Source organism: Seriola aureovittata, chromosome 21 (genome assembly GCF_021018895.1).
Source record: "Seriola aureovittata isolate HTS-2021-v1 ecotype China chromosome 21, ASM2101889v1, whole genome shotgun sequence".
Lineage (NCBI taxonomy): Eukaryota > Metazoa > Chordata > Actinopteri > Carangiformes > Carangidae > Seriola > Seriola aureovittata.
Genome location: NC_079384.1, coordinates 14,772,526 through 14,786,809, shown reverse-complemented (window position 1 = coordinate 14,786,809; position 14,284 = coordinate 14,772,526). Strand labels below are relative to the sequence as shown.

Sequence of the window (14,284 nt, the reverse complement as noted above, 5' to 3'; positions counted from 1 at the left end):
ACTGTATTGTCATGCCTTGATATAAATGTGACGGGTTACAACAGATGAATTGCATGGTGTTATCTGTTCTGTGTGTGTAGCCAGCTTGTTGGAATAGGACAGGATGTACATTGTGCTCTGACATCTTTCCACAACATGTCACATTTTCAGTCACACTGAAAAATATCCTATTGACACTTTCCTCCCTTCCAGTGACGGGTTAAAATAAAACCACAATATAACTCTTAATTCTCTGTAGGTGTTGGAAAGCCCAACATACTGACACTTCTTACCTTGTAGGTGGTGCAACTTGCTGCTACTGCTGCTTCTAATCTGCATTTACATAAATGTCAGTCCAATTATGTAGTAGTTAATTCCAGTGATGTTTGAGGGTTCAAACAGCAAATGTTAAATAAAAGGAAACAAAATTAATGTCTGAAAAAGTTCAAAAGTCAAGTAGATTTCTTGAAAGTAAATTTACATTTATTTATTTTGTCCATCAGATTAAATTGAGCTATTGCTTATTAAACTGAATGGCATGCCTCTTAAACACAGCATGTCAGAAATATTCTACACAAAGGTGTTGAAGCCAGAATGAATAATGAACAGCAGGTGAACCCCTCTTACATTGCGTGGCAGGCAAAACATGCATTGGAATGTTTTTCTGCCCAAACGCAGCTTCACAGACATACTATTAAACATTAATAGGTTTAATATGAGAATATAGAATGCTTAAAATACAAGCAATGGAGACATGGCTTAAAGAATGAGCGGATTTATCTTAAAAAAAATAATTCCATCACCTACACTGGTTTAATCATGCCAGTATGGTTACTGAGAACTACATACTAATGTAAAGATCGGTCAATAGACAAACTGACCCATCTGAACTATTCGTGGAGTTCAGAGTTTGTTAGAAACCTACTGTAGGTTTAAGGCTGATTGTAATTATCTCAGATGAACACTAGGTGGCAGCGCAGTAGTTAATTCCACAAATAGACTGATAACACGACTCTTGAACAATGAAACACGACGTCCAGATGAAAATGATATTAATCCTCAGTGAGCTCGTGTGCTTATTTAACAGTTTTGCTTCCGACATCTGGCGGAATGATACTTTCAAACTCCTCAGCGGGCCGTCTTTGCGCGCTCCAGCGCCTCCTCATGTCCTGAGCCCTTCAATCAATGCGCGTTCCCGCTGGTGACTGTGCTGTGCGCTCGGAGCAGCTGTCTGTCGGATAGTAGCAGCGAGTCCACACAGAGACATGGGCGCGCTGTGATTAATTCTTCTTTCCTGAGAAACCCTTTTGTCGGATTTCACTTTGAAAACAACGCTACTGTCTCTGCAAGACTTCAGCCACGTTTTGTCTCATGTGTGGCTGAGAGTGTGTTTCCATAAACGAGCATGCTTTTATCACTGCCTTTGTTTGATATGAGACTGGATTAGGATCTCCGGCAGCGGACTAAACTGCCCGCTTTAGTAAAGAGAGGCTAATTTAGGCTCTAGCCTAACTTTTTCTCGGGGCAGGGATGTCTTCGGCTCGGGTGGATTACATTGCGCCCTGGTGGACTTACTGGCTTCACAATTTTCCTCACATCAACCTGAGGTTTCAGCCCATTGACAACAGCTTCCAGCCTGAAGAGGAGAACTACCAGCAGGTCAGTAGAGGAAGATGGGACATGAGGCTTTATCAGGAGCCGAGTCACCAAAGAGGACATAGGCAGAGTAAACCTAAGTCACAATATGTATGGGCTTGGCCAATGTGTGTTGCTCTATATTGAATTAAACATTTTAGGAAACGGTATGATTTTTTTCCCTTTTAACTAATAATTAATTATCACTTATATGCACTCCTATGGTGCCACCAAAATCAGTTGTTTATTGTCATTATACTTTGTTTTTCCTTCAGATTCAGATTACATTTTGCATTATTGATGACAAAAGTGGCTCATAATGTCTCATTGAATGTCCTTTGAAGACCTTTCTAAAAGCATTTATTACTCCTCTTTGGAAAATGGCAACACAGCATTGAGGCATGTTTAAGGAATATTACAGCAATCTTGTTTTTGCTTTGCTTTGCTGTTTGCTAGTGGATGCAGAACAAGCTCATCTTGTAAACACTGCCTTCAACTGGGCTTGGAGACATTTTTCATTTATTTTTAAGTGGGACAAATAAGTTGTCTTTGGAGAGGCAGACTGTGGCTCAGGAAACATACTTGGTGGTTCATTTTGGCATAGATGTGTTTCACCCATGGGAGTCAAAGTGGTTCCCGAATAACTCCACAGGCGGTGGTGACAGGACTGTTTCACACAGCTTCAAAGTAGGCTGGGATCAACTGTTGGATGACTAATGACCTGCTTGTGAACACATGTCAAATACTATGAATGATTTATTATTTCACTGTTTAATTTTTCAACGTTACAGCTTAGCTTCTGTCAGTGCGTGTAGTTACATCATGGCGAGAATAGATGACATTTAAGTTCATCGCTGCAGGATCTTAGCACAGGGGTCTCCAGCGTGAGGTCAGGGGGCCCTCAGGTGTCCAAGTGAGTGAGAGAAGGGCCTCATAATGATGTGGAAGTGTTTGATTTGTGAAATAACAGAAAGTCTATGTAATGTATGTGTATGTCTCTTTTAATGTAAAAGTAATATGAACAAGCATAAGTAGAAACTTACAGATCAATAATGCCTGGAAAGGAAAGGAAGGATACTGCCATGAACCGTAGTATCATGAAAGATGTTTGCGTGATATATTATCTGATAGTACTTTGTGATCATGCTTTCAGATTTTTTCCTTCAACGACTCTACAAAAGTATGGGCAATAGGGTGGAGCTGAGGTTGGGCAATAATACAGCAACTGCTTTGATAAAATGAAAGACTTCAATCAGTGAAAGCTGAAAGCGAAACTCTGAAACTTCTGCTAAATAGAGGCCACAAGTGAATATTACAGGACAATTGTAAATGGTAAAACATGTTGGTATGGTGTATACCAAATTTAGTAATGTCAGTTACACAGCAAAATCTAGCCAGTGTTCGCTAATGTTGGCTAACATTAGCCACAATAAACTAGTGGTCATACCAGACCACTAGTTTCTCCTTAGCTGAGAGGGTTACTGAAGGTTGTTGCACAGATCCTCTTGAAAGGTTTTTTTTTAGTTCAGGTATTTGCAGCAGTGAAAGAGATTTTACAACGGTAAAATTCTACTGCATAACAAAGTAGAATACTCTTCTTAATATGTGTTCATTTTCTACATAACTCTGCCATGTTGCAGGTAAGATTGAACCAGATGTAGCCTACCTTTACTTCTTTTCCTTACTGTAGTTGCTTGTCAGTTTAACTGACTTTAATTGACAGCTTTTGTATAAGACGATGATAAGGAGAAAACCTCAAATACTTAAGTGCACAGTTTAAGGAAACCTTAAGGTTGAAACTTAAGGGTGTATTGTGCAACAGTTTTTCTTTTAAGGAAACCTTAACTTTAAGACTTTAAGGAAAATCTTAAATTAAGGTGTTTCGTGCAACTGTCCCCAGGCTCTTAAGCTACTAAATGCTCCATAAGCTAGTTGCTAACTTTGTCTGTCCGCTGTTTGGTGCAAAGCAGTTAGTGTATATTAGCTCAAGTGAGAGTAGGCTGTTTTAGGAAAGAATTCATTTTTCTACAGAGAATTTGAGGTGTTTTTCAATCACAATTTTTTTGGTGCCATAATCTATGGCACAGTAGCATCATATGAAGGCTTCAGCGTTAGCCCTGATGCTAACCTTAACTTTTAGCTGCCATCTCTCCACCGGCAGAAGTCTTGATACATCTCTGCTCTACGAGACATCAGACGGCGGCATTTGTGTTGCGCTGGTATCAGGAAGAGACAGAGAGAGGCAAAGTAAGGGAGACTTTTTTTATTCTCATGCTGCCAGTTTCCATTCTCAGCAGCACTGTGGAAGCAGGCTCAGTGCCACGGGGTGTGTGGAGGGAGGGGAGGAGGGTGGTGAGTCTCAGCAGGAGAGCAGCACTTCCTCCTGAGAAGACTTGTCATGCAGAGGCAGTCAGTCAGAGGTGGGAAACCCCCCTCATCCCCCCGTCACTGCACCCATCAACCCCTCCTTGTTCTCTCTGACTTTTGTTTCACTGCCTCTCTCTCCTGCTCTCTTTTGTCTGTCTTTCCCAGATATACATCAGGCCCCCTTCATGCTCTCACTGTGTAGAACAATTCCCTTTAAAGCACCAAGGCTAATGACACAATTTCAAGCTGATGCAAGGCTATTGAGGCCATTACACTTCCTGTCCTTTGTGGGCTGTCAAGCTTAATTCTGATCACCACCTCTTGTTTTGACTGCATTAGTCGCAGTGATAATGTGCTGTGTACGCAATCAAGGGATGAAGAACTGAGAAAAGAGGTGATATATTTCCCTTGGACGTACTTGCATAGTTGTTCAGTTGTGAATTATACTTGAATTATTGAGGACTGGTGTTAACGCTGCTAGTGACTCATATCAACATAATCAGTTTAATATGGTCAGCAGCCTATTGTAGGTGTCAGTGATGGTACTTTAAAGCATTAAAAGCATGTAAACAGTATGTGCTTAAGGAAAGTTGCTTGTAATGCATCACACTGGTATTAATGAAAAGTTTATTTCCCCTCTGGGATGATTAACTGCATTGCAATAGATATTTTCGCAGTGTTTAATAGTAGAGAATTCGGGTAAACAGTAGAGAAATATATAGCCTAATAATCGAAGTGTGTGATGTCGAGTCTTTTGTAAAGGAATTACTGAATCGATGTTTAGTTGGCCGCTGCAGCGGAGAGTATTGAGCAGCTGAGCCGTGCCTTTAACCCAGGCCACATGCCTTGTCAGTGGAACTGTAATTGGCTAGTTGTAGTGTGGGCAATCCTGGTGAATTCCTCTGTTGGCTCTGGGCCACTGAATGTGATGGAATGTAAGGGGTCAGGATCTTTCACTGTGCTTTGTCTGCGTGTGTGTGCGGTAGTAGGTTTCTCACCCTCTGTTGGACACTGTTGTTGTCAGTGAGGAAATGCCCATCCGCTGAATCACCTGACCAGAGTTCTTCTCTAATTTCTGTCTTCTGACAATAAACAAGCTATTTTATTCTTCATCTTACTGTTGCATATTTTTGAAATTCTCTTGTTGAAAAATTAAGAAGATTGTTGGACACAGACATACGCGCCCTTGTTACAGCGGTTTGAGGAGCTGACACTCGAGCATTGTAGATGTCCCCCCATGTTGATGATTGCTTAGGCGACGCACACGCTCCTGAGTTAATCTGCTGATCTCCTCAGCGATCACGCACTCCTCCAGTTGTGTGTGATTGTGAAACTGTATTTTGCTGCTTCGTATTTTCCTGTCCCGAGGCCTTGAGGATGGAAAGAGGGCAAAAACTGTAAAAGCTCTCCCAAAAGTAGGACGGGGGCCTAGTTTTTCTGATATTTGTGTGTGCTACTTTATATTTGTGTGTGTATTTGTGTCTGTGTTTGTGGGTTGAATTAAACATCATGTGTAGGTCAGCAGGTCCTGGTCCATATGACTTCCCTTCCCATTTCCTGTTTGTGCCAGACACTGTGTCTATCACCACATGGGCCGCTGGTCCTGATACCTATTCAGCCATGAGACTCTGATACTATCCAGGCTGCAGGGTTACAACAGTTTATCTGTGAATTCGTGGTAATTAAAGGAGCTATTATTAAGTCTCTGATTAACGAAAGGTTGGAACTCCAGTATAATTAAAAAAATAGTGTGTGGGAGAAAAAAAATAAGCACTTGTGCTTGTGATTGCTTTAACTGTGGTATGTTTATGTGTGTCTTTCAGTCTTTTGGTCTCAGAGCCAGCAAGGAGCGTTAGGCCTAATGCTATTGTCAGGGCCAGTGTCATCAAAAGAAAACTAGAAAACTAGGCTCTTGTTTTCTGCAGTATTGACCTGAGGGGCTACTCAACATGCTGTAGTGTTGGTGTCTAAGGAATGGGTCAACATTTTTTTTAGGAAATATACTTTATAAGCTTTCTTGATGAGAGTTAGATGAGAAGATAGACACCACTCTTATGTCTATACACCAAGTATGAAGTTAGCCGGCTGTTAGCTTAGCTTTGCATAAAGACTGGAAAGTCTTTCTTCACAGACTGCAGGAAGTGCACAATCTGCCATGTTCTGTACTCTTGAAGTAACAGGGCAAAAGCATTCACATTTTAAGTTGTAGATTTATCACGTTTTGTGTTCGCTCATGTTCCAACTTCCAACCTCAGCTAACTCCACTTTATGGAACAGCAGGAGATACTTAGTAAAAGAACATTCTAATATGAAATAAACCACTTTCATTACCTTAATTAACGGGAACATCTCAGTAGATTACACACTTCCTGTACATAATTACAGATGATAAAAGAACATTTGTCTATCCCGCAGCACAGGAGAACAAAGAGTTTTTACATAACAGCAACACCATTTGTCCTTGACAACACAACATCCTCTTCCTCCATCTCACCGCTGATCACTTTAATGTCCAGCTCAGACAAGTTTCTATTGAAAGCTTTTATCTTGCTATTACCGTGGCCTAGAATTGATAGTGGATAAATTAACAAGCCACAGCCATACTATTCAATTACAGGAGCAAACACACACACTCTTAACACACTCAATCTTTCTGCCTCGGTGGCTTTTCTTACAGAGATTCTCTGGGAACAATGTTCCACCCGAGTGCATCCGAACAATCTCCTCCTCCAGACCTTTCTGTTTTTTTTCCTGTTGTCTGTTTTCCCTGTGTTTCTGTTTTTTTCTGTTCATCAGCATTTCCTTCACCTTCCCTTCTTTGTTCATTGATGTTAGACCTCCCTATTCCAATTTAAATGGACATGTCATTGTGTCACAGCCACTCGTGTGGAAGACCCGCAAGAATTTAAGTGAAGTTGGGAGGATGAAACATGTATTTTCCCATAATGCCCTTGAAGTGATGCTTTTACTTTGATTGACTGCAATTATTGCTTTCTAAACTGCAGTAATTGTTTGCTCATTACACTCTTTCATGTCTTAATATTTCTAATGTTATGGTTTGAAGTATTTGATTGCATTTTTTGCATCAGCCCATCTTCACATAAAGCAGTTTCAAGCAAATTTCACTGATTGCTGCTGATTTTACAGCTAAACGCAGATACAGTGCTGTTGTGTTCGCTGTGTTTGGTTTGTGTGATGGAAAATGGAGAATTATGCATGCCAATGGCTGAAAATCCATTATCTGTTGAGATATCACAGCCACTCTGATTGCATTGGTAATTTACCAACTCCTATTGCCTCCTCCTCAAGGAAAATCAATCTTAAATGTGTCGTTCCTGATTTCCACCCTGTTTGTCCCTCCTCAGCCTCTCACTGTTTGTACTGAACGATTGTGTAATCCCATTTTTGTAAAACAGTGATTCACCTCAGCCTCTGTAGCAGTCTTGACATCTTTTTTTCTTTTTCATGCAGCCACCTACTTATTCTCTGTTTGTGTCACGCGTAAACACAAAGATGCACTCACAGTGTCCCCTCTGGTTCTACAGAAGGTCATTAACCCCAATCTGTCTCCATAGTGCTTGAAGCTAGTGATTAGCATCACCTGATTGGCTGGATGGTATGACTGTGGTCTGTACTAAGAAGGGAGTATGTCCGTACCTCATGTTGATCTAACAATAATTAAACAGGATACGACAGCGGCGACCAATTAGCCTTGGTGCTGGAGGGGTTGTTATTGGTGTTCTTCTGCTTTTTCTTGGTTTCATCATTGTATTTGGTGATCAACAGCGCAATAAGACTCTTCAGCAGGTCAGATCAAATGCATGTACCCACTTGCTAGCGCTGGATGAAGTGGGACAAGTGGATTCATGCAACCACATTCCCCTCCAGCGGATACAACAATGAAAGTCTGCTCCTCTGTGGAAGCTGGGAGGGAAGGGTGGGGGGTGGGTTTGCTTTGTTGTGGGGGTACAGCATCAAAATCATGACCCCTGACTCCCCTGAGGGAAGGGTTTAGGCTTTCGGGTTCAGAGAGGGTGTCAAGGAAACGGGGAGATAACACGCCTCGCCGCACTCCAAAGATGTCCTGTAAGCAATGGCCTGCACAGAGAAGCAGATGCTTGAAAGAGATTCACGAGGGCTTTACAGAACCACTGGAATAAACATTTCTCCTTGCCAAAAAGCTAAAGAGATAATCATATGTGCAGGGACTATACCTCACAAAGCCCAGAGAGCTTCTGTTTGTCATGGCAAAATGTTGAGGGCAACAAGGCAGTGCAGCACAGCAGATTTAAAGGACCCTTTAGCAATGAAATCCCTTCTTCCTGTCTTTTTTCTTTCTCCTCCTCTCATCCTTATCCCATGGGTCACTTTGCTGGGACTTAATGGCGTCCCAGCTGTGAACATGGCCAGGCCTAGCCGAGTGCACTCTGCTGAAAAGACCCCTGGTCCCTGGGGCATTCACCTGAGTGTCAGTGGAACGGGCACCAGCAGCATGGAGGAAGACAGTGAGTCGGACTGCTTCAATGATCCTTGGTGGGGGTGGGGGTTGGGGGTGGGTGGGGGGGAATTGTCTCATGGTGATGCAATTTTAGCCTGGGTTTCTCAGGGCACTTGGCATCCCATGTTCAACCCCTTAAAGGTGCATGTCTGCTTTTGATCATCTGCTGGCAATTTAGAATTCTGCTTCAAGACCACTCATTAGGTCAAATAGAACATCTCATATTACCCTTACACTTACCTCCCTTCACTGGTTCCTTGACATAGTATAGGACCCAGTTTAAAATTCTCAAAGAGTGCTGCATGGTTAAGCCCCTGCATATGAGCCTCACCTGCTTCACCCTCACTCATCAGCCCGCTCTCTTCAGTCTAATAAGCTACATTTTCCGTCTATTCCCCGACGCTGCTTAAAGACCTGTGGCGATTGAGCTTTTGAGGCTGTAGCACCTAAACTGTGGAACTGTGCTCTGTATTTTATACATTTATTGCGTGTGTTTACTTTCTTGCTTAGGTGCTGTTCATCATATGAAGAGATGTGTTTAGTTTGTTAAATGTTATTTGGGAAAATGTCAAAGGAATAATTAGTGGATTTCAAAAAGGAATTTGTGTTATACCTGTTTCTCCTCATTAAAGGTGCAGGAAGGATCAGTTAACTTCTCATGAGTAGAACAGAAAGTAGTTTCATAATGTCCTCTGTTGTTCTGGGGGAGCTTTGCGTAGATCCTGATGATGTCATCAAACTGGAGGTGAGGGATTTGAGCGTTTTATGAAAATCTACTATTGTGTTGCATTATGGGAATTGTAGGATCAAGTGTTTTTGTTTGTTTTTCTTCTTAATTTATCTTTGGGTATTTCATGCTTTTATTTGACAGGACAGTGTAAAGAGACAGGAAATTGAGGGATGGAGAGAAGGGGAATGACATGCAGCAAAGAGTCGGAAGTCGAACCTTTGACTTGCTGCTGAGAGCATCTGCACTCACGTGGTATGTGCCATAACCACTCGGCTGTCGGGTCGCCCTGATTTAACCATTATTTAAAAAAAAAAAACTTTACGGCTGTGCAATATATATTATAATATTTAAAAGATAAGTAAAAGATTAAAACCATCTACTGATTCCCAACAGTGAGAAGAGGCTCCTGCTGCTCACTAAGCTTTGACTTTTAAGGTGGAATATCCTTCTTTGTCCATGTCTTCTTCTTTTCTCTAACTGACCTGACACCCGTTTAACCCTTATCATGTTAAAGGAATGTCACTGTCCGGTCAGGCCGCACACACACACACACACACACACACACACACACACACACACACACACACACACACACACACACACACACACATACATTCTGTACATTGGTGCACACTGCGCCTGGAGACCTTCTCCACCTACACACAGCTGTCCGCCACCTGCTGTGGAGCAGCGGAAGACACTTCACATCGCTTAGCGTGCATTTAGCAGCGCTCCAGGCCTGTGGAATTCCACCGCTACATGACTTAGTCCTGCTTAGCAGATGCACTGAAACAGATGGAGGTGCTTTCCATCTCTATATATTAATTATGGTCAGTACTTGTGTATTAAAAATTGATTTTTAATGGGCGCTCAGCATAAGGCACGAAACACCACTTTACGACTGCTGTGAATTTGCATCTGTCTTGACGTACAGCACATCCTCCATCCCCTCTGTTTCCTGTGCCTTTTCATTCTGCTCCAGTAAAGCCTTTTTTAACAGTGGATTGCCCATCATATATATTGAGGTCAGTAAAACCTGTCATTCCTTTTACATAAACACTCAACATTTGGATTTTATACACGAAATCCCAGTTTGTGAGTTCTTCTGATGACATGAAGTTGAAGCTGCTGAACTGTGAAGCCTTAAATATGGATTTTTACATCCCACAATACCTGTCTTGCACTGAGAAAGAAGCACCCACAAAGTTGCTCTCGGAGTCACACAGATTCTTCTTTTTTGTATTGATTTTTGCATCCTTGTAGTCTTGAGAGCATTCAGAGGTTTATTTTTCAGTGCTTTTTAATATCATTTCGCATTATGAATCGATACAGCTTTTTTCTATTGTGGCCAGTTATCCAAAATCTAATCTTGAAACATGTCTGTGTGTTTGTTATATTTTCCAGAAGGATTTGTAACAGGCCATTAGAGCATCATTGTCCGTTTATCCAACTGCCCCATCTGTGTAGACATCCCCCCTTTGGCTTTCATCATACCACTGATGGGACTTGGGGGAGTGTAAATGACTCACCCAATCCCCACTGGGTCAGTTCTGCTCCAGGCTATTACTGCCTCATTATGCTTCTCCCTTTGTCCCTATAGGTGTATGGGGTGTGAGTGTGTCTCTTTGTGTGCAGGTCTCTTCTTCTCTTTATTTCATCCTCAATTTAAAAACACACAAGTGTTCTCCCGACTACAAGTTACACAAAAGCTATCTAATACAGCGGCCCTGCTCTACATAATCTTTTTATGCATTAAGTTGAGACACAGTGTCACAGAGGTGTTGATTCAACTTTTTAGACATTTTGAAGACTGGAATTGCAATGCACTCTTTTTTAAAAGTGGTTTCCAATATTTTGTCCAACCGTGCAAGGGCATATGCTTGGTCTTAACGTTAGCAGGGACACAACTACCCCACCACCCCTCCAAAAACAAAGAGGACTTTTCTTTTTTTTTTAACTGCTGTTAACCGAATGGTTTGTTAACATATAAGATCTGAATTTACATTTAAATAAAAACTATACACAGTTACAGATCAAAGAATAAAAGAAAGTAAACTTCAGGAAATGACTTGTTAATGGAGGCCAGACAAAAAAAAAACATTTTTATATTCAGTAGGCCTACCAGTGTTGCAGTTCCACTTAAATTCCACCTTAAATCCAGCTAATCCAGCAATGCATCAGTAAAATAATGGTAGGAACTTGTCCCTACCGTCCATATGCAAACCTGCACCCATGGATGAACATAAACTGGACCAAAGCAGAACCTAAGCAACACAGAAGAAAGATTTATTGCAGAGCTTTTGTATTGCATTAAGTGATAAAATGATTATTAGATTAATTGATGAACATAAGGTTGATTAAACTGATTGTTTAGGTTAAAATATTCAATTTCGCACAAGTTCTAGCTTCTCAAATGAAGAAATCACCTTGAATGCTAGGACTTTTGAATGGGTGCATTCATTTGTTTTCATATTTTACAGACTAAATGAAAAACCAGTTTGCAGGTAAAATGATACATTAGTCAATAATGATAATAATCATTAGTTGCAGCCATAATTGGCTTGCACTGGACGTACTTCATAAACTGGCAGATTTCCATTTAAGTTTGTCCAGGGGCCGCCTGAAAGTATCTGTGAGTAACAGATGGCTCAAAAGTTCCTTTGAAAAATATTCCTCTTGTGTTAACTTTGCGGAGTTCACTTGTGTGTCATCCCTCACATTAGTCCGTTAGTCATTCTGTGAGGCCGAGTTCATGGCTGATTTCTCTTGTCACACACTTGTGTTCATTTTTTTGTACATTAAAGAATGAGGTTCTTAGGTTTGCTCACTATTTTTGGGATGAAATCTTAGCATTATGCAACGTTCCCGCCGCGGGGAGAAGTCATCTACAGTGGGAAACTGGGCCGCGCACTGAGTAATGAGGAGTGTGTCTGAGGTAGCCATGTGGATGAGGTGGCTCTGCCTTTGTCTGGCCATTAAAGGGATGTACGAACACACGCTTTTGTCTTTCAGCCATTTGGTCCCACCGCCACCTCTCTTTTTTTTTTTTTTTTTTTATCTCTACTGTTTGTTTACTGCGTCTCACCCACACCCTGCTCTCTTGATGTTTTTATTACCTACAATATTCCCTCCATCATTCTGTCAGCCTCTCTTTCTATTCCTCTTGCCCCCCCACCCCCCAGATCTCGGGGATTGCCCCTCCGCTCAGCTAGATCTTCCTTCCTTTCTTTCCTGTGTCACTGCCTCCAGCCTCATGCTCACCCCACCCCCCTCCTGTCTGTAGGGACAATTGAGAGGAAACAAAACAGAGAAGACAGCGCAATTGGCCAGTTGAGTTAGGAATGAGTAAGTAAGGAGAAGGGTGTTAACATATTAAGTTTGCTTTTATGGGAGACTACTCAGCCCTGATTTAGGTAGCAGTTAAGTGGTCAGAGCTGCCAATTTGATTTCACCAAAGAGCGAATGTGTGCACACTCTGGTTGGTAAAAGATAAATGGTGTTTTTAAACTTAATGGAAGGTTGGAGCACTTGGGAAGTGATGGTTCCAGGATGGGCTTGTGGTATGTGGTGTGTCTTTTGTGTGAATACAGTCTCTGTGTGCGTCCTTTTACTCTGAACGGATGCTACATAATTCAGCAGCCATTATTTTTGCGCCTTACTACTGAGAAGAAAAGGACAGTGGAGAGTAAGAGTGAAAGACAGGAAGAGAGTGGAGAGTGTTGTCCTGGTTGTAACTGTTTTAAAAGCGGCTGTGGAGTAAATTTCTGCAAAAGAAAGTATGCATTTTGGAGCTCTGTATTAAGCCCCATGCATTTTTTAAATTATATAATGGGTTTTAAGGGAGTTTAGAGTCCCAAACAGTTTGAAACTTAATACTAAAAGATAACGTAAACCAAAGTTTGTTCCTCTCATGGTCCATGTGAGCCCCTGCCAGGTTCCTCAGACGTCTACCATTTTCCTCACCGGTCTCTCTCTCGCCCCCCTACCCTTCTTCTGCCACATTCCCTCCTTTCTCTGCATCGCCTGGCTGCAGAGGAATCACAAGACAGAGGCATGGCAATTCAAGCAGGCCTGTCACATGCTGCTTAATTCGAATAGGCTGTGATAATTCGCCCTTTCACTCGTCCTCCCTTCCCCGTCGCAAGGGCACCAACTAACCTGCATGTTACCATGACGATAGGAGCGGCTGGGTGGCGGGGAGGTCCCCCCCACCCCCCACCCCCTTTAGAACAATCTGAGTCTTCTCTCCCACCCCCCACTCGCACTCATATTATCCACCTGCGCCCCACATCTCCATCTCATTTACTGTGTTCACTTCAATTACACCCAGTTTGTGCCAACTCTCATCACTGAAAAACCCCACCGCCGCCTTTGGATCAGACGAGGAGATTCTCTATCTCTCTCTCTGTCTCTTGGCTTCACCTTGGCGCACGCTGCCATTCAGCTGTCTGAGAACACCCATTAACGCATTTACAGTCCAGTCTCTTAAACTGCGGCGCTAAATTTCCATTAATTTCCACACCTGTTTTATGGGGCACTGGAGAATATCAGAGAGTGGAGAGGTCAACGACCGGAGCTTCTAACTCTCAACCCTTGACACTGCTGCATTTTTTTTTTTTTTTTTTTTTTTTTAGCAGATGTGTGGCCTTCTACATGAGAGGCATGTAGCCGTGAAATGGGACAAGATGGGGCACTGCACCCCAACAGATGGAGCTTGGGTGAGGAGCGAAAGAAGATTGTTTTAGGGGGGGAATTGGAGCAAATAATAAAATAAAAAATAAAAAGATTCAATGCAAAATAATTGAACACACATAAAGATCATATCTATAAATATTTTTACAGTTTTATTTTTGTATTTTATTAGCAAATTTGACAGGATATGGACGGTGTCAAATTTTGTAAACGGCTGTTCTGGAGGATTTTTCAATTTGCAGCTTACCTGGCTCAGTTATAGCCATCGTTGACATAATCCTGCAGATTCTTCCATTTTTGGGTTTTAATCCCACCGCTTGACTTGCGGGACACATGACATCACAGCATGAGAACAGATGGCTCAGCACCAAAAAGATTTCAGA

General features: G+C 41.9%; 1 protein-coding gene across 2 annotated transcripts in view; it reads left to right on the top strand.

The window, feature by feature from the left end:
• The first annotated feature begins 1,034 nt into the window (after positions 1–1,034).
• Positions 1,035–14,284, top strand: part of ttyh2 (tweety family member 2) — a 61,802-nt gene continuing 48,552 nt past the window's right edge. The window contains exon 1 of one of the 2 annotated variants that reach the window (XM_056366369.1): positions 1,035–1,638. In XM_056366369.1, the coding sequence (XP_056222344.1) occupies positions 1,510–1,638 (129 nt within the window). In that variant the 5' untranslated portion in view covers positions 1,035–1,509. The remainder of the gene's footprint in view (positions 1,639–14,284) is intronic. The other variant, XM_056366370.1, reaches the window with a different exon arrangement.